The 18,660-nt window shown below is 44.1% G+C and overlaps 1 protein-coding gene across 5 annotated transcripts in view; it reads left to right on the forward strand.

The window, feature by feature from the left end:
- The window catches only part of LOC118419050, a 34,385-nt gene that overhangs the window by 10,978 nt on the left and 4,747 nt on the right, over positions 1-18,660 (forward strand). For 3 of the 5 annotated variants that reach the window (XM_035825287.1, XM_035825283.1, XM_035825286.1), the window contains exons 2-6: positions 7,204-7,343; positions 7,851-15,588; positions 17,153-17,361; positions 17,953-18,064; positions 18,414-18,623. In XM_035825287.1, the coding sequence (XP_035681180.1) occupies positions 7,221-7,343; positions 7,851-15,588; positions 17,153-17,361; positions 17,953-18,064; positions 18,414-18,623 (8,392 nt within the window). In that variant the 5' untranslated portion in view covers positions 7,204-7,220. Of the gene's footprint in view, positions 1-523; positions 677-2,321; positions 2,495-7,203; positions 7,344-7,850; positions 15,589-17,152; positions 17,362-17,952; positions 18,065-18,413; positions 18,624-18,660 lie in introns of those variants that run through there. The other 2 variants (XM_035825285.1, XM_035825284.1) reach the window with 2 other exon arrangements.

An 18,660-nucleotide genomic window follows, 5' to 3' on the forward strand; every position in this document is an offset into this window, starting at 1 on the left:
TTACCCATAACTGCTTTCCTTGCAAGAATCATTAGGATGTCTGTGTTCTGTTTCTTGTTCAAATTTCAAAAAAATTATTCCAGGTGACAGAAAAATACAGGATTACTGTACATCAGTCCATGAAAGAGGTTTTAAGCCTAAGGGCTTTTCTTGTCTCTTGGCCTTAAGAGAGTCATTGCTTGATACAAGGTCAAGCATTGCGAGGTTTTGCAATGCACCAAATGAGGACAGGAAACTAAGGTAGGGTTTGTGACATTTTCCATTTTCAATGCTATAGACATCTTGTCTTCACCAAAGATGCCCATTGCATCAGACGCTATTGTGGTTTCTTTGTTGGCATGCAGTGTCTGGTATTTGCATATTGCCTGAGGATGGAAGCAGAGTGATTGAAGGGAAGTGGACCAATCATAAGCTTGCACATACAAAAGGTATGTAAATAGCTATGATGTCATCTCAACCTGTGGCGGACCCAAACAAAGGGGGCCATGCTTAGTTGGGAAAATATGCTGGGGGCATAGTCTGATAGGAAGACAAATACTGGCATCGTGCCAAAAGGGGTGAGGCCAGCAAAAATATCTTTGGCTCCAAATGCCTTTAGAACTGCTTCCCTCCACCAAAGAAAGCCACTTTTCATAAACAGATTCCATCAGCAAAGAGGATATTCAGTTCCTAATGTGTGAGTATGCCATTCACCACACAGTATTTATAATTGGGGTGGAAAGAAGAGTTTCCAAGTCTGCCAGGAAGATTTGACTAAGCAGTTGGACGGCAAAGGGGAGAGGCATGCCAGCCAATGGCTGTGATCATGAAAAAGGCTTGACGCAAGGCCTTATGGCACAGAGACAAAACTGATTTCTGTCCATGATACTAGTTTGGATCGCCATGCTTACGCAAGTCTGTCTTCTTCCTCTGGCCTTGGAACAAGCCAATGGTTAGGTGCTGTAAAGATTTATTTCCTGGTCAAAGGTTTGGTTAAACCTTCAGCCTTGGACCAATCTTATTGTAATGAAAGGACTCAAAAGGATTTAGTCTTTGTGTTGCTTGATAGTCCTGGAATAGGTTATGCAGAATACTGTATTGAGTCCCCAAAGATTGTAAATGTTATGAGCAGGTTATAGTCATGACCACAATGGTAGTACCAATTAGAAAGGAAAGTTGATCACCAAGTGTAAAACTAGACACTTGGTGTGAATGCAAACTTAGGTGTGCCCTTGTGCCCAAGCTTGTGTTACTCTGCCAATTTGTGATATTAATTTATGTTAGCTTGAAATGTGAGATAGCTTTTTCTTCCCAGTCACATTGCCAGGCAAGTGACGTGCCCATTTTGGGCTCTTTACTACATACCTGATCCTTAAGAGGGAATGAATCGATTGTCTGTTAGAAAACTTCTTCAGCGTGGTTTGATATTGCCCTTGAAAGAAAGGTTTCTGTTGACATCCTTGAGTTGATCAAGCACCCCTTCAAAAGTGGACTGGTAAATTTTAGCACAGGGAGTATTGGAAAATGATCATTTAGGGCCTCTGTTTTGTATTCAAAACAAATCTTCCATATCCGCCTGATTTTGCACCTGTATGATGGAAACGTTCGTTGTGCGTTTCAGTATTATCCAGTCGTCAGAAAGACGGACATTTGCTTATGTCATTATTGATCTGTTCCGGGCTGGCATTTTAGGCAGCTAAGTATAGCGTATGGTAGATTTTTGTAAAGAAGAGAAGGTAAGTATCCTTGTCAAGTGTTTGGTAAATACATATGTGGTATGATGCATGAGCAAGAGAAGAGATACACTGGAACTTGTGCCACTAATGATCTCTCTCTTGAACAGTTCACCTGCATGAGGAAAAGGGTATTTTTCTCAAGGTGATTTATAATGCTGTTTCTGCTTTGGTTTTATTTGAGATTGGGAATATTCTAGAGACTAGTAGGGTATCCAGAAAGGCAAAGGTTTGATATCAAGGAAGATAGACAGCTAGGCTGGTGCACTGAACTTAGGAACACGGGCCCCATTGTAAACAGCATGTTTACACGTGAGCGAAGGCAGAGTTTAGTCATAAGGGCAGGGCTCGGACACTCCTGCTCACCAAACAGTGTCATTGTTGTTCCCTTTGTTCTTGAAATGTTGCTTTATACTTCTCTAAATTGTCTTTCCTAGCTGTGTTATGGTCAATGGAGTGTGAAATAATTACAGAAGGTTGAAGGATTCTTTCCAGTAGAACAGCCTGCTGGTGGGCCAAAGGCCTTGCTGGTGTGATCATGTGATCAGCTCATGAATGTGTCAATCAACGTGGTTGCTTGGCAACGGCTCATGTGACCAAATGAGAATGTGCTATTTGATCCCTGCAGCAGCTCTGCTCTGTTGCATGGTGTTTTATGCTGTAGGAAAGTTAGCAGTGCCTTGGGAGGAGAAAGGAGCTAGATTATCTATTACAGCCTACAGAGTAAGACAGATTGTCATCATGGAGAAAAGGCTTAATGATTTGCTGTAGCAAGACTGACGGTATGATGCTTACATCTGTTCTTGTCATGGGCTTTCATTTTCAAACTTAAAGCTGTAAATTCTAGCAGGAAAGGTAGGTGTATTCATGGCTATCATGGTACTCTCAGTTCCTTTCTAACTGGAGATATACTTGTACAAATGTATATTGATTTTAGGACTTGAAATAGCCTTTCTTCTAAAGGTTTTCCATTGTCTGGGTTCAAATTTGCTGTAATTTTCTATATTTGCTTCTCTTGCACTTATGGTAAGAATGCTTGGCAAAGACCAAAGAAGACCAATGGGGTTATTTTCCTAGGAGGATAAAAAAGAAGACCAATGAGGTTATTTTCCTGATTGAAGGTCATACAGAATACGTACTCATGGAAGTGAAAGCCAGGTAGCCATATTCACCCGCCATCAGTGGCATTCTTGTAAATGTCACAAGGTTCAGGAAAAGCTGTGATTCTTTGCCTTGATATTCATTCCTCTTCACCGAGGGGCAGTGATAAACGAGCTCTCTTCAACCTCATTTTACAGCACTTCTTGTCTGGCCCATATTTTAGACTGACCACTGAGAATAGTAGAGCACTGTAGTGTAGGGTTGAATGCATGAACACGAGTATCTCTGAAGTTCCTATATATATCTGCTTCAGTAACAAAATATAATTGAAGTGATCTGAATACAGGATGGGTGGAGGAAGGCTGATTGCCAAAGCACTGGTCTGTGTTAGTATTCCTAGTAGCACAGGAAATAAGGTTTGTGGGCTACCTTTTTGTTTAACAATCAACCAGACATAGAGATTTTACCTGTAATTTGGATGGCAGCTTTGCTCATTATTTCCATTGATTTTGCTAATTTCATTACCAGACAGAAAGCCAGAATATAAATATAAGGAAGGAGGTTGAAAAAAAACCTCCTCGATATCAGGAAGAATCATCTTGAAAGGATATCCCAGAAAATAATGAAGTAAACTGTCATGTACATGTATATGAAATTACTTGACTAATGACACTAAATTTTGATTCATAAAAACAAGTTTATCAGGCTATCCAATCTATCTGTTTTTTTTGGTGTTTCACACAAGAAGAAAACACCTTGTTAACATAACCATTATCTTGTGAGTGACTTAAAACATCACCCTTGATATACTGTATTACCAAGTAAATGTTTGGAGGAAAAGTGATTCATATTGAACTTAAGCTGTATCTGGACACAGACTAATAACCAGTGTAATGGAGTGGAGCATTCATGATAGATGATGTTGGCAAGATGACTCCCAATCGATCAGACGTGACACAGTTCTTTTAATGGATTGCTCAACGGACAGTTTATTTACCATTACAGACAAACCAATCATGTTTGTAGATGAAGCAGCAATGAGATTTCACTATGGTTAGTGTAGCCCTTGCCATCCTGTGAATGTTTTATGAATAACAGATAAAATTACTTTCAGAAATAGACATTCTTTGTCCTGAGGGCTGTGTTAAGGCAGTGAAAATCTAATCTGAAACACACATCTCTACTTGTATCTTCTCCTAGATCAGTCAGTAATGTCTTCATCTGTATGAAACCATCTTCTGTACCTTGATTCTCATCAAAGACAGTCAGTCGTTCCAGGCTCAGGTTATAATCTACGAGAAAGGAGCCTACATGAGCATCATGCAGAAATATCACACGCAGCAGTGGATGTCGTGACACGTGCCTTTGTAATAGTGATCTAGCCATGATACTTGTGTCTGTCCTCAATCATAGCCTGTTGTAGAGGCTAGGCTGAAGATCACTTTAAGTTTAGAAACACAGAAGAGGAAAAGGCTTACTAAAACAGGTTTGGATAAGGCCACATCATGAAACAATATTCATGAGTCTATAGGGAACAACGTCAAGAACTGTTTGAATAGTGAACATTAAACAACAGCTTTTTTCCAAGAAATCAGTATTTTGCATGTCTAGTGCTAACGTCAAGTATGTAACGTTACCCATGTTAGCTTCCGCATGCTGCATGTTGGATTGACTTTAAGTGAACGCCTGAGGCGAATATTGACATTGATTTGTTTCCAAATTCCTTTTACCAATGTAAGCATTTCGTGTAGAGCAAAATACCCTTTACTCATGTCAATCTCAGGATGGGTATAACACTTCCAAGAAGCCAGACAACATTCAGGGGTGAAACCCTCTTAACCTTCATCTTGCTAAGGTAGCCCTCTAGCTCCAACTTTGTATCAGTTATGGGGTTAAAGTAATTTGTGTCTTGAACTGCCTCAAAAAATAATTTTTTTTTCCTTTGAAACTGCTAACGCTATGTTCTGCTAAGACTGGACTAAACCCTAAAACCTATTGTAAAAAAAGAAATTGTATTGTCATTCCATGATAACAATGGCATGTCCCTTCTTGTGGACTCATAATACATAAGACTCTTGAATTATCTGAGCATTAGACTCTTACATGTAATTATGTCCATATTTCACTAGAAAAAGGAGTGAAGCAAAATATTCTTGTTTCACTTCTTTTTCTTTTGAATTTATGTATCATGTAAAGATTTTATTGGGAAAAGAAGTGAATCAAGAACCTTTTGATTTTCTAGAAATTATTGTTATGTTGACTTTTTTTCCAAAGAACAGTTTTTGAAGGAAAGGGTAAAGTAGACTATTGTTCACTGTCTTGTAGCTAGGTTATCTGTCTGTTTCAGATACCCAGACTTCGTAATCTCATTGAATGCCTATGGCCCTTCTATTTACAATAGGATCACAGAATTGTCCTTCAGTTGCTTGAGGTACAGGAAGCTATGCCTTGAAAAAAACAGTTGCCATAGCCCAGAGGTTTGAGGAAATATTTTGTTTACATGTAAGATGTGATGTTGCTGAGGTTATTTTTATCGGTCAAGTCCAAAATGTCAAGGTTTGACCATGAGACCAGCAGCTGAACTGGCTGACGTCATTGTTAGATGATAACGCCAATCAAAAGATTTTAAAATTCCCAACAGACATGCTTTACGAGAAACAAAAGAGCAAGTTATACTTGCGTTGCTTATGTATTTATGGGGAGACTGATGTACAAGCTGTATGTTGTACATTATGTAGTGGTTTAATGTGTTAATGTAAATGTAATAACATACTTCTTTACCATTATAAACTGGTTTTGTGATTTGACCGTGCAACATCCAGTAAAATACATGTTTAAAATCTAATTGAACATCCATGGTCTTACTGATAATTCTGACCAGACATAAAAGCAAGGGTGTAAGGGTGGGTTATTGTTATTCATGGCCATCCTGTGGCTTCTGGGCGGTTTTCTTTAGAAATCCCTTTGGAGTAAGCTTTGTCATGCCGAAGGATAGATAGCTCCATAGTATCCGCTTCCTAGCATGATACCAAGCCTTACTCTTTTTATATCGAGTACCAGACAGTGGTTTGGAGGACACTAACATCTTCTGAAGATTCATCAAAATTCTAATAGTTGGGCCTTTCTGGATAAGAGGGACCTTGTTGGAATATCCAGTGAATAGAAGCTATTGGTAGTACAAAGGAGGCTTTATCCCACATTGTCCTAGATATATGTCAAGGCTCTCATGTAGTTGAGAGCTCTGCAGTTGTGTACATGTATTTATGTGTATCACTGTATGTGTTTTATATGATAGAAAAGCAGCTAGATTGCCATGTCTTTCTTCATCTTCAAGAGACAGTCATTTGAAAGAATTGTTATTGTCTTCTTGACACATACTTAAAACTTAAGATCTATTTTGTTTTTAAGAGGCCATGTCAGGAATTAGGACCTGTTCCAAAGAACCTTAAAGTCTTTGAATCAAAAGTCGGCCTTTTTTACAGACACGTGCATTGTTCAGTGGTTAGCCTCTTACCTTGTGACAAGAAGGTCAAGAGCTGCCTAATCCCAGTCTATAGCTGCTCATTCAGCTAACATGTCACTGGAAATGGCTGCTGTGAGCTATAGTCCATAAAATGAAAACAGAAAAGAGAAGAAGATTGTCTTGGACCTTTCTCTGCATAAGGGCAAGCCTAGTATATTGAAGGGTCTGCAAATTCAGAAACATGGACATGATTTGATAACTGGTTTGAAATGACAGCCTTTCTAAATTTTCTGTCAAGCTCTCCTTGTCAGACATCTATCTTGCAGCTCACGTAGGATGTGGCCAAGATCGTATCACGAAAGCGGGGTTCTCTTGTGGGATGATGTCAGCAGCGATTGGTTCAATAATTCATCCAACAGGATATGGGTTATTCCATTGGCTGAATAGAGACAGGGTCCCTAGAACAGAAATGTGCCTCTCTCTGGTATGTAAGGTGGTTGGATGTCATTCATGGGGTGTGTGACTGTTATAACAGAATATGACCTACATTTGAAGTCTCATTTGTCTTTAAGCGCTTACAGTAAATGTGTCAAACAAATAAAAAGACTTCAAATCAAATGATTCCAAGCTATCCAGGAAAGAAAAACCCATGGACCTAAGATTGATTGTTGCATATGTGCAAACCTGCTGTATGGTGATCATAGTTACCCATTTTATGCATTGTTAAGTATAGAATATATGTGTGTAGTAGGGAACAGGCAAACCAAATCTTTCCGGGCTGCAGAAATGTTTTCCCTTAAAAGAAAGTTGGAAGTCTCTTGGGAATGCTTCCCAGATAGACTGTTCATGATACACTCATATTTAGTTTATAACACGTTTGTTATGTCATCATTATTCCAATCTTTCAAATTTATGGTTGTGCTTCAGATTTTACGTAGCTGAAAATGGATGGAGACCAGCCTCTAGACCTGTCAAAGGGTTCGCCCAGTAAGTCAGGCACCCAGCAGACAACTGCATCAGCCAGCCAAGCGAGGCCCCCACGCCCTGCAGTGTATACGCAGCCACAGGTAATTATATCTTGGAAGGAATCCCAGAACACCTTGAAGAGTGAGATTGATAATGACATCTGCTATATCTCAATGCTTATTTGATTTAGATCTTTTACACCTCTTTGATAATATGATATCATTTGAACATAAAAGGTACAGAGATGCTTTTAAGATGACACAATTATAGACTGAAGGATGGCCACTTTTAGAATAGTGATTGTACAAGGTGTGCTACAAACTGAATCAAAGTCTTAACAAATTTGATAAAAAAAGTTAAGATGAAGTCTAAGTTACAGATAGTGCATTCCACTTTTCTTCAGACTTCAATGGTCAGGATATGAAAACTTAGGACCTTTGAAAACTTTAGATGCTATTTGCTTTTAGTTATTTGATGGCTTAAGATCATACCTGTATTATCCTTTGATGCTGTGCATTAAAAGATATACGGTATGTTTATTTTGCCCTTCCATTAATTGTTGTTGGAAGTGAAAGTCATATTTGTTTGTGTTTGTATCCCCTCCACAGGTTCCACATCCCCATGATAAACAGTATGGATCCCAGCCCACCAGCCACATGTACGGGATGGAGCGGGTCTCACACAGACTTCCTGCTAACACCAGACCCATCGGATCTCACCAGCTTCTACATCATCACGGTCAGCCACAAGGAGGGACCCCTGTGGGGTTTGCTGTCCCAGACAGAAGAGCCCTTGGGATGCCAGGAGTGGATACTAAGGCAGGGGGACCCCCCAATACACACCCTCCACTGTACAGCACCAGTGCAATGGGCCGGCCTGGACAAGCTGTGGAGATACTGGACAGTAGACAGTCCTACCATCCAGCCATGCCCATGAGACCATCCCGCTCTCCCGTAGCCCCACACACGGGCACAGAACGAGCACACAGTAGTCAAGCCCCTGTAAGAATGCCTGTGGACAGTAGGTTAATGATGGGTGCAGCGGAAACCTCCATCAGAGCGATGAACCCTGGGAGCCACGGCAGCACAACCCTGATGCCTGTGGACCCCACAGGAGCCAGACAACCCAGGATTGGTGCCATGCCTTCCTCACAGAGTCCCAACAGACTGGTAGCCTACAGTGCAGATTTACAGCGTCAGGTCCAGTTGTCTGTCTCCGCGCAGCCTGTTCCCGCCAACCCACCAGAGTTTGTCACCTTGAGACAGCACCTCGAAAACAGACGATTAGAAGGTAGTTCAGATATTGTAGCTTCGCCGAGAACTTCAAAGGTGGTGTCTGATATGATTGCTCATAGCCCGAGGGTCGCAGTTTCTGATCAAGGTGACAAACACCAGAGCACTTCAGCCACAACTACAGTGTACTCGGCCCAGCCTACACAGCATTATCCTCCAGACGTTATCAACAGGTTGACCAGAGGAATGCCACATCCTGCCCTCGTAGCAGTGCAGAGACAACCAAATTTTCATCCTTCTATGGCCATGCAACATGGCCCAAGGCTGTCTTCACCACCTCCTCTTATCCACGCTCCAAGAAGTGGCTCTTCCAGTGGACAGAAGGATGATGGGGCCAAGTCCTCGTTGTCCAGTGACTCTGATCAGAAAAGAAAAGCGAGGGAAATCCCTCCACAAGCCACAGATTATCGCCGGGCGGCTCAGATGGTCCCGGTGGACTACCCCCCACCCCCGCCTTACGTCCAACACAGACAGGCCCACCACTTCCAGGGCATGCAGGCCTCCAGCGAGGCTTCCTACAAAGACAGAGCACTGCCTCAGTACACGACGGCACGCCAGCAGCAGGACTATAAGGGGTATGCCATACAAGGTGTAGCCATGCCTCCACGGGTCAGCACTACAGAGGAGGCCTCCATCCCTGTCCAGCAGTACTTCATGCCAGCTGCCCACCTGTCGCCCAGGGGCAGCATGGCACACAGACAGCCAAACGGTGACATTGACATGAGACGGGTGCAGGGGGATCTCAGACCCACTACTGTGGCACACCCTCCACCTCTCATCAGTGTTGCCGGGAGTGTCACGAACGCCAGCTTCACCCAGAGAGGAGGAACTCTCACAGTATCGGCACAGGGCAGCAGGGGAATCCCCGCCACTTCTGTGCAGGCAAACGCCTCGGGTTATATGCCTCAGCAGAGGGATAACGGGGTGACGTTAGTAGCACAGATCGTAGAGAAGCAGTTACTGGATGACGGGCGGCAGTCGGGACGCGCGGTGCCGCCTGCCTGGAGATTCAAGCACAGACGAGACCCTGTCTACCAGCAGATGAATGGCATTCCGTCAGCTTCAAAGGCTCCTGAAACTTCCAAGGTCAACATTCCAGATGTAATAGTAATAGAAGATGACTCTCCACCAAGCTCTGTTAAGACTGACAGTGAGCCCCAGCCCACAAACACTGCCCACAGCAGAGAACAAACCATCAGTGAAGGGTTGGTAGGGAAGAGAAAGTCTGATTCTGCTGTAAACCCTATCTCTAAAGTAATGAAGGGGACTTCGGGAGAAAAGGCGGTACCTGCCAAGCAAGGACAACCCCCTCCTATTCACAATGTTCCCTCATCCGTCAGTGTTAACACACTATTATTTGATAGTGCCCTTGCCCTCACCTTACAATCAAAGACTCTTGAGAAGCAAATAGCACAGCACATTGTGACAGAGAATCAGAGCTCGACAGTGTCACACGTGAACACTTCAAACCCTCCACGGAACATTTTTAATGTATTTACATCATCTTCTTCTATATCAACTCCGTCTTCTACTCAGACTAAAGCAGAGTACAGTCAGTCCGAGCAGCCTCTTGCACTTACAGTGAAGCCATCTTCTTCTACTAATACATCAAATTACAAGAAGAAAAGGTGGAACATTGATGCCTTGAAGCAGAAGCCAGAAAGTGGTGCAGAAAATCCCAGTCAAGTGGGACCTACAACTACAAGTGAAATCAGTAAAGGTGCAAATGTGCACAACACACCAGGAGGTGACAGTGCTTCACTGGCAACAAGTTCCCAGTCATCACAAAGACAAGTAACCAAAAGTCCCGAGGTACCTCTGAAACCGATCAAGCCAAAACAGCAGTGGGCACATTCCAGGAAGCTGAAAGAAGTGGAGGCCTTACAGAAGGATGCTGAGTGGCAGGCTGGCCCAAGTGAAAGGAGCAGCGTCCGTCAATCAAAGTCTCTAGCCACAGCTATTATCAAAAGTGTGATAGAAGATGAAGAGATCACATCAGGGAAGTACAAGTCTTCTGATTCTAAGACGCCAAAACTTCCCAAGAAACCAAAACCAAAACTAGACTCAGTAGAAAAGAAACCCGCAAAGCCAAAGGAACCACAGCCATCAACTTCTAAAGTCAATGAGGATGAATTTAGTGATTTTGATGATGACGAGGATGATGATGATTTGGATGATGATTTGGAGGACTTCAGGAGGGGGAAAATTTCAGAAATTGTACCTGATGTGGATGACATTGAAGGAATGCTGTTTATGTCATTTTGTTCTAAAGATGCTCTTCATGCCCATGTTGCTGTAGAGGAGAAGACAAGGCAAGAGATGGGCGACAAGGGTCGAGAATTCCTCATGGACATAACTAAGTTCAAAACCTTGAATCTACCTCCAAAAAATAAGCGGAAGTTGAAAGAGGTTGGCCAGGCAGAGTTGTTTCGACACAAAGGGAAACATGGCATGAGGGGAATACACAACAGGATTAGGAAGTATGAAAGAATGCTTAAACTGGAGCTGAAGGCTCTGAAGACAGGCAAACCAGCACAAGATATAGCACCGATAGAAACACTAGAACAAGATGAGCTCATTCCACCCGAGGAGAAACCTCCTGGAGTGAATAAAGTCAAGACTCCTGGAACTGGCAAGAAGACTAAGAAAGCAACCACTCCTGGAAGCAAGACAGGCACACCTGGTAAGGTAAAAAAGAAAAAGGTTGTCACCCAGGCAGACGGAAAGGAGAAGACGCCAGGCGCAAAATCAGGCAAGAAAGGAAAGAAACCTGTCACTACTCCAGAAAAAGACATAGATGGCAGTATAGTGGCTGCAACTGTTATAAAAATAAAGGAGGAAGTATTGGATACTAGCACTGCTGATGAGGCAGTTATGACAGAGGAACTGGTACCACAAAACAGCAGTGAGTCAGTTACAGACATACCAAAAGCAGAGAAAACTCCTGAAAAGTTTCTCTCCAAGAAAGGCAAAACAACAGATCCAACCAAAATCAAGGGCTACAAGAAAAAGAAGAAGCAGAAAGCCCTTACAGGTGAGGACATTGAGCTCCTGGAAAACACTCCTTTTGAGAAGCTCCATTGGAAGACTCAAGAACGACTCCTGTGCTGCATGACTGAAGACCAGATAAAGGAAAGAGGGTTGCAAGCACAGGTGCTTAGAATGAAAGAAAGGAAAACTGAAGGATTCATTCCAAAGAAGCTCAGAACAAAGAAACGGATGAAAGAATTGGAGCAAAGCCGAAATCTTGAAGCTAGTACTAGTGGGCTGCCCATGGCTGACGAAGATGAGGAGGAAGAGCAAGAGATTCTTGATGATGACAGTACAGACATTTACAACTTTTATGGTGAAGGTGATGATGATGATGACCTGGAGAAGCCTGAGGAAATAGAGCAGATGGCAGAAGAGATGCCCCTCTCCCCTGTGGTCGACACTGTCTCCAAGATGGGACCAGAACTGATTGGTCCAGCAAGAGAAGAGGCAGGATGTAAGAAGTCAGCATTTGTCAGTGATGAGTTGGAGAAGTACCTTGCGACAGAGGGAGAGATATTTAGTAGCAAGTGCAGCAAAGTTACCTTCACTCACCCCCTGATGCACAACAAGGCAGAAAATGTTGCTTTCCAAACTCCTTCTAAGCAAGGTGGATTTGTCAAGAGTTTGGACAGTGTGGTGCAAAAAGCAAATTTCATCAAAGGGACTGGACAGAAAGCTAAGTCCCCCCTCCAGCATGGCACCCAGATCAGGATTGTCAACAGCAAGATGGTGAATAGGAAGCCAGCTCTCCTCTCTAAATCGTTGAAGCCTGTGCCAAAGAAAACAAGTAACGCAGGGACAAAGTCAGCTCTGTCCAAGTTGAAAGCGTCCTTGATGAAGTCTCACCCAACAGCCAGAAGGGCCAGCGCTACCACAGCCCCCAGCGGTGATGTGACAGTTGTTAGCCCTACCCAGGCTGCCAGTGCAGCTTCAGCATTAGACGAGTCATTCGAGATGGGCCAGTCTCCCACCCACTCTAGCCAGTGTGGAGAATCAAGCATGAGGAAGTCTACTAAAGTATTGAAAACTGTGAAGGAACCTGTGTACCAGTTGTCTTCCCCTCGGAGGGAAGAAGAGTTCCAGGAAAAACCACCTTGCAATAACAACTTCTGTAGGCTTGGCTGTGTTTGCGACAGTATTAAAGACACTGGGGATGCTAGCTGTGAGAAGGAGCACTGTGGAAAGGTTGACTGCATGTTTGGCTGTGTCTGCACAGAGGAGGAGAAAGATGAGAGCAGAAGGCGACCACGGCGGCCATCTGAATCATCCATGATGTACTTTGACTCGGCGGAGCCAGAAGACAGCCCGGCGGCAACAAAACCGTTAGAAACAGATGTCCTTGACAGTCTGGAGGGGAGAAAGGTGAAAAGTCCAAAAAACAAAAGGACTCCTGGTAAGAAGAGAAATGGATTACAACAGACATCAAAGGAGTCTGCAAGTGAGCAAACCTCTGGAAAGGAATCTGACAGTGCTGGGACTTCAACCAGCACCGATGGAAGGGAGAAGAAAAGGAAATCCAGTACCAAAGGTCAGAACAGACAACCAAAGAAGAAGAGGATGGTGAAAAAGAAGGCAAAGTCAGAGTCTTTAGAAGGGATCTCTGCGGCTCAGTCAAAATCCTCCTCTAAGGTCACAAGGAAGGAGTCTGAAGATGGCATTAAGGAGCAGGACACATCAGAAGAGGGTTTTTTAGAGGACAGGTTTATAGATGAGGATGAGGAAGATGCTTTGTTCATTGATGACATAGTGTTGGATGAGATAGATGATGATGAAAGGGAGGATGAGGATGGAGATGATGGTATGACGTGTGCCCGAACAAGACTGTATCAGACCAAAGTCTGCCAGAGGAAGTGCATGTGTAAACAACATGGGAACTCCCCAGAGGATGAGCGGTGTGAGGCAGAGAAGGAGTGGAGTAAGATCAGAGCAGGGATCGAGAGACGGAAGGCCAAGGAGCAAAAACCTGGGGCGGGAGGCTCCGTCACCGTCGTGCCCAACAGGAAGGTGCAGCCCTACAGAGAGTTTGTGTACGTCGGACCTCGTCCACCCCCGCCAGACCTGAGTCCGACGGCCCGTTTGCCGCGCATCGCGCCCGCGCCACCTCCCGCTCCCCCTCCCCCTGCAGCCCCACCCTCATCAGCACCTGCTGCTGCAGGGGCCAAGTCTGCCAATGGAGGGAAGCTGATTGAAATCATCTCAGACTGCAACTGGGAAAGTGCCAAGGCAAATATCCTCCAGACAATAGCACAGCACAGTCAGAGGAATGATGGGCCCAGGGTGATGAGAGTGGGCAACTTTCTCATTGAGATCATGCAGCCCAATCCTCAGGGGAAAATTCCCATCCCAGCCGTGCCAGGTGCGGGCCCACCTGCGGGAATGAGATTTCCAGCACCAACAGCTGTAGGTATGAGTCCGCAGGGGCCGGCACGAATCCTCCCTTCATCCACCATGGCAGCAGCTGTCCCTCAGTCAGGCATGCTCACAGGTAGTCAGGTTTCGGCAGTGCCCTCTGTCTCTGCCACTGGAACTGCAGCAGCTGATGCCTCCCAGGCATCCACCACGGCTATTGTTGGCAAGGTTGCGTTGGTACAGGGTGCGGACGCCACTCCTGATTCCCTTCCCAGTACTGAAAGCCTTTTGACTTCCGATAATAGTCCCGTCCTTCAGCCCATCCCAAGAGCTGTGACATCCCCCGTTCAAAACTGTGCTGTCCAACCGACTCAGGACACAAAGGAGATGCAGTCACCATCAGCAGAGAAGTCACAGTCAGTTGATGAGCCCATGAACCTGCAGGACCCACCATCACTCAAGAGGCAACCCGCTGTCAATTCTTCATCCTCCTGCAAGCCATCAGCAGAGGCAGAAGAGCACCCTCTAGCAGCTTTGAGAAGCCTTGCAGACTCTCCCTTTGGCACGGCATCCACCACTGTTACAGTGACATCGTCACCCATGGGAAGTGCTGCCACTTCACAGACCTGTCACTCCTCCTTCTCTACAACATCACCAAAGTGTTCCATCATTGAGAATCCCAGATGTAGGTCGAGAAACGATTCAGGAGATGCCACTGTTAATGACTCATTAGATCCAATCATGGAGCAGGCCAAAGCAGCCAACAGTAGCAGTCATGAGAACTTGACAGAGGTGTCCCCTTGTAAAGATCCATCCAGCCTGCCTGAACTGGTTCCCAGACCTCAGACCCCTCCTGCTCCCCCTGAGAAGAGATACTCTCCCTCTATGCCAGTGCTAGAACCAATAACTCCCCCCAGACCAATGCGAGATGGAGGTAAAAGCAAACTAAGCTGCCTGGAGGCAGATGCTATCGCGCTACGCAAGCCATTTGTGAAACAATTTGCAACAACAAGTTCAGATTCACTGAAAGAAATTCCGGATGGTGTACAGCGCGTTAACATCATACCAAGTCTACAGAAGGCAGATACTTTAGAACTCCCCACGGCACAGGGTGGTGACGAGACACAGGAGCAATGTACAGAAATCACCAGTACGTCCAACCAGGTGGAAGGATTTGTTGAGGCAGATTTAGAGAACAACAATAACCTTGACTGGGACACCAATCAAGTACTGTCTCTTGAGAATGATGAAGCTGATCGGTCCCAAAGTCCTGAAGATGCAAAAGATTCAAAAATAAGCATTGTTACACCATCAGAGGAAGAAGTCACACAGCAAAATGTGAAGGATCTGCCTGATCAGAAACTTGCAGACGGTGAGCAACAGGATGAAACAAGAGCCAGCACTTTCCATTTTCATAGTCAGTTGCCATCACAACATGAGGAACATGACCCTGCTGATTTGAGTCATCCTTCCACAAGTGGAGAAGTTATGAGTTTGGAAGACCTGGAGATTGACATCGAGTCCCTAGAAGACACAGAGGGTAGCCAGGCAGATTTCTTGATCTCCATTGGAAACGACGACTACAGCATGTTGATAAACCCCAAGTGCACCCTCCACAACCTGTCTGTGAAGAAGAAAAGGAAGTCACCTCTTAAGGAGAAAGAAGTAAAAGGTGAGAAGAACTACTTTCTCTTTGGAACTTATAACTAAGTTTTGTGTTGTAGTAGCCTTTGTGGCTATTACATGTTACCAACTGGTGGAGGCTACAACCTGTACATTGAGTCTTTTTGGATGGTACACTATCTGTTTAAGAGGCTCTAACAATCCATTATTGCCTTATTCAACTTTATGTGGAAAAGACATTAAAAGGTGTCCTCCAAAAAAGTTATACTCCAAATATTTCCATCAGTATCATAACCATGGTGATTTGCATGTTTGGGGCATTAAAGGTCTTTCGTTGGACTTTAAATCTATTTGTGATTTTTTGTTTGTTTCACCTTCAGCATGCTGACTTTGGTTTCCTTTGTCCTGCTGCAGACTTAATTGTGCAAAATTTGAACAGCACAACTCTACAAGTTAAAATGTTTGGAGGTGGAAATAAAGAGCATGTTTGATTGAGCACAAAATGCGCTCCTTCTGTTGACCTGTGCGTGTTCATCCTGGTCATGAATCGGTGACAAAGATTGGCACCAAAGGTTACCCTCGGCATGCCAAAGGTTATTGCGTGTTTAATGGTGTCAGAGCATGATGATGAGGGCTGACAAAAGACTTGCTCCAACTAAGGTCAGCACTGATCCATACAACCTTATTGTGCTTTCTTTTCATAGTACAAAAGAGGGTCTATACCAAGTCTTCTGATGTACATGCACCCCAGCTTTTCATGAGCAAACACCTGTGTAGGAGGATGTAATTAGCATACAGTTTTGCACAAACAGCAGCTGATGTTTCAAACTCCATCACTGCTACCAGTCAGCCTGCCCAGCATGCTCGGACTCGGTACGGGCGGCAATCGGGGTGGCGAACCCAGATGTTTGGGAACTACCTTGTCTACTGAGATGGAGGTAAATCTGTTATTGTGCGAGGAAAATGAGCTGGACTGCTGAGCCATGCCAGATGATTGCCACTCTTGCTTCTTGACTGCCCTGTCCGTTTTTCCTTTGAGATGATGCCTCGCTAGGTTTCACATTCCTCTTCTGCCTCTCTTAAACTTAAAGAATTCGCTGCTTGAAAAAATCTCTTTGACTTCTCAGTTTTGGAGGCTTTTACCAAGTTTTACCAGATGAAATGCATAAAAGACAACCTTCAAATGAAAATTAGAAAAGGTTGGGGTTGCTTGGTATAGACCCTATTTTGACTGCCATCTGGTATCTGTTCCAGCCTATTGTGAAGGCTGCTGTTTGTTTTATTTTAAGGTAACAGCAGTCAAAAATAACATTTCAAACTTTTGTATAATGTTATCATACTGATCCTTATATAGGACAGACCAGGTAGGACCCAGAGGGGAGGGAGATGTGTGAAAATGTTGATTTTTCTTTTCCAGGTCAATGCTTTGTCAATTTTTCTTTGCATTGTTCCTAATCCTTTTTTCATCACCTTTCCCTATGCATGGTCTCCCTGTTGGATTGTAATTTTTTTCATCCCCCCACCCTACAATCGTGAGGTCTGTGCCTAACATACAGAAATATGTGAAGTGAGACAACAGATGATTGATGAGAACTCCCTTCTTCCCGTTACAGCTGACGAGGTGCAGTTCCATGAGGGGGCGCTCCCCCCGGAGCCTGATGAAGACGAGGAGGCCCTACAGAGGGAGGGGCCGATGCGACTCATCCACAAAGCCAACGAGCGGCGACGCCGGTCAGAAATGAAGGACCTGTTTGACAAGATGAAGTCAGTTCTGGGATACGATGAGGAGTACAAGATGTCCAAATATGCTGTCTTGAAGGAGGTAAGATTTCTATATCCTCTTAATCGTAGATGTGTGAAATTGTAATCACTGGAACCTGTTGTAGACAACAAATTTGTTCAATAAGAAGTTCTGTAGCCGTAAATATGCAAAATGTCTCAAGAGTTTGTAGCTTTCATGTCATGGACAGATTTGAAAATCACAGTCGTACCTTGCATACAGTTATATAGTCCATAATAATAGCATCATGAACTGGATGGTATCCCGACTGTGCCATAGCCACCCAGTTCATTAACACATGCCAATGGATTGTTACGGGGTTGATTTCAATTAGGTTGTTCACAGAGTAATTAGAAAGGCCAGCTAGAAAGATAGACTAAAAGAAACAAGACCTATGACCAGTAGAACTAGGGCTAGTAAAACACCCTCAAGGTAGCGTTGAAGAGGTTCAACAGTCATGTATAAGTAATTCAATAGAATAATTCTTCTATCAGTGACTAAAAAACACTTCAAACACGTACCTCCAAATTTTCGGTGTCTGCTTAGTACACCTTGATCACAGAATGGCCAAGGTGGCCTATTAAGAATGGTTTCCTGGATGATAGTTTGAATGTTTTGTGTTGCTCCCTGCAGACAGTGGAGGAGATTGGGAACCTTCTGGAGGAGGAACATGATCTGCTGATGCAGAAACACCAGGAGAGGCTGACGTTTCAGGACCTGGCGGAGAAGATGGCCAAAATAACAGGTGAGATTCCTTCTTCAGTAGCATTGGTATGGATTCTCTATTGTTAACAATATTCAAATACAATTCAATCTCTACAACTCGATACTTCAATTACTTCCAGGCGTTTTGAGATTAAATTGTATTTGTAGATTTGAATATTGTTTACCTGGACGTATAACCTTCAAAAATGTATTGTTGCAATAGTTTGACTGATTACAACCTAAAGAGTAAACACCAGTAGTTCCATGTAATTCCCTTCCGTCAGCCCTAGATGGTTTGACTGTACCCTCTAGCTATAACATGGGAGGACATTGTCAGAACTGTACTACAGTACCTGGATCAGATTTAACTCATCAGGTGTTGTTTTCAGGACAAGAGATGGATGACATCATGAAGACCTACTGGACTGCTAGTTCCTCCATCTGGCTGGATGCTAAGGAGCCACCCCCTCCTGTGGTCAGGCCCAAGCCCCCGCCCCCAGCACCTAAACTGGAGTTCATGCCGTCATCCAAACCTGGGAGTGGGTCCGAGTCTGGGGACAGGCAGGACAGACCTTCCAGGCCAAGCTCAACATCAAGCAGTAAGTACATCCATTAGTAGTTTCATCAGATTGGCAC

The sequence above is a fragment of the Branchiostoma floridae genome, chromosome 7, assembly GCF_000003815.2.
Source record: "Branchiostoma floridae strain S238N-H82 chromosome 7, Bfl_VNyyK, whole genome shotgun sequence".
Taxonomy (NCBI): Eukaryota; Metazoa; Chordata; class Leptocardii; order Amphioxiformes; family Branchiostomatidae; genus Branchiostoma; species Branchiostoma floridae.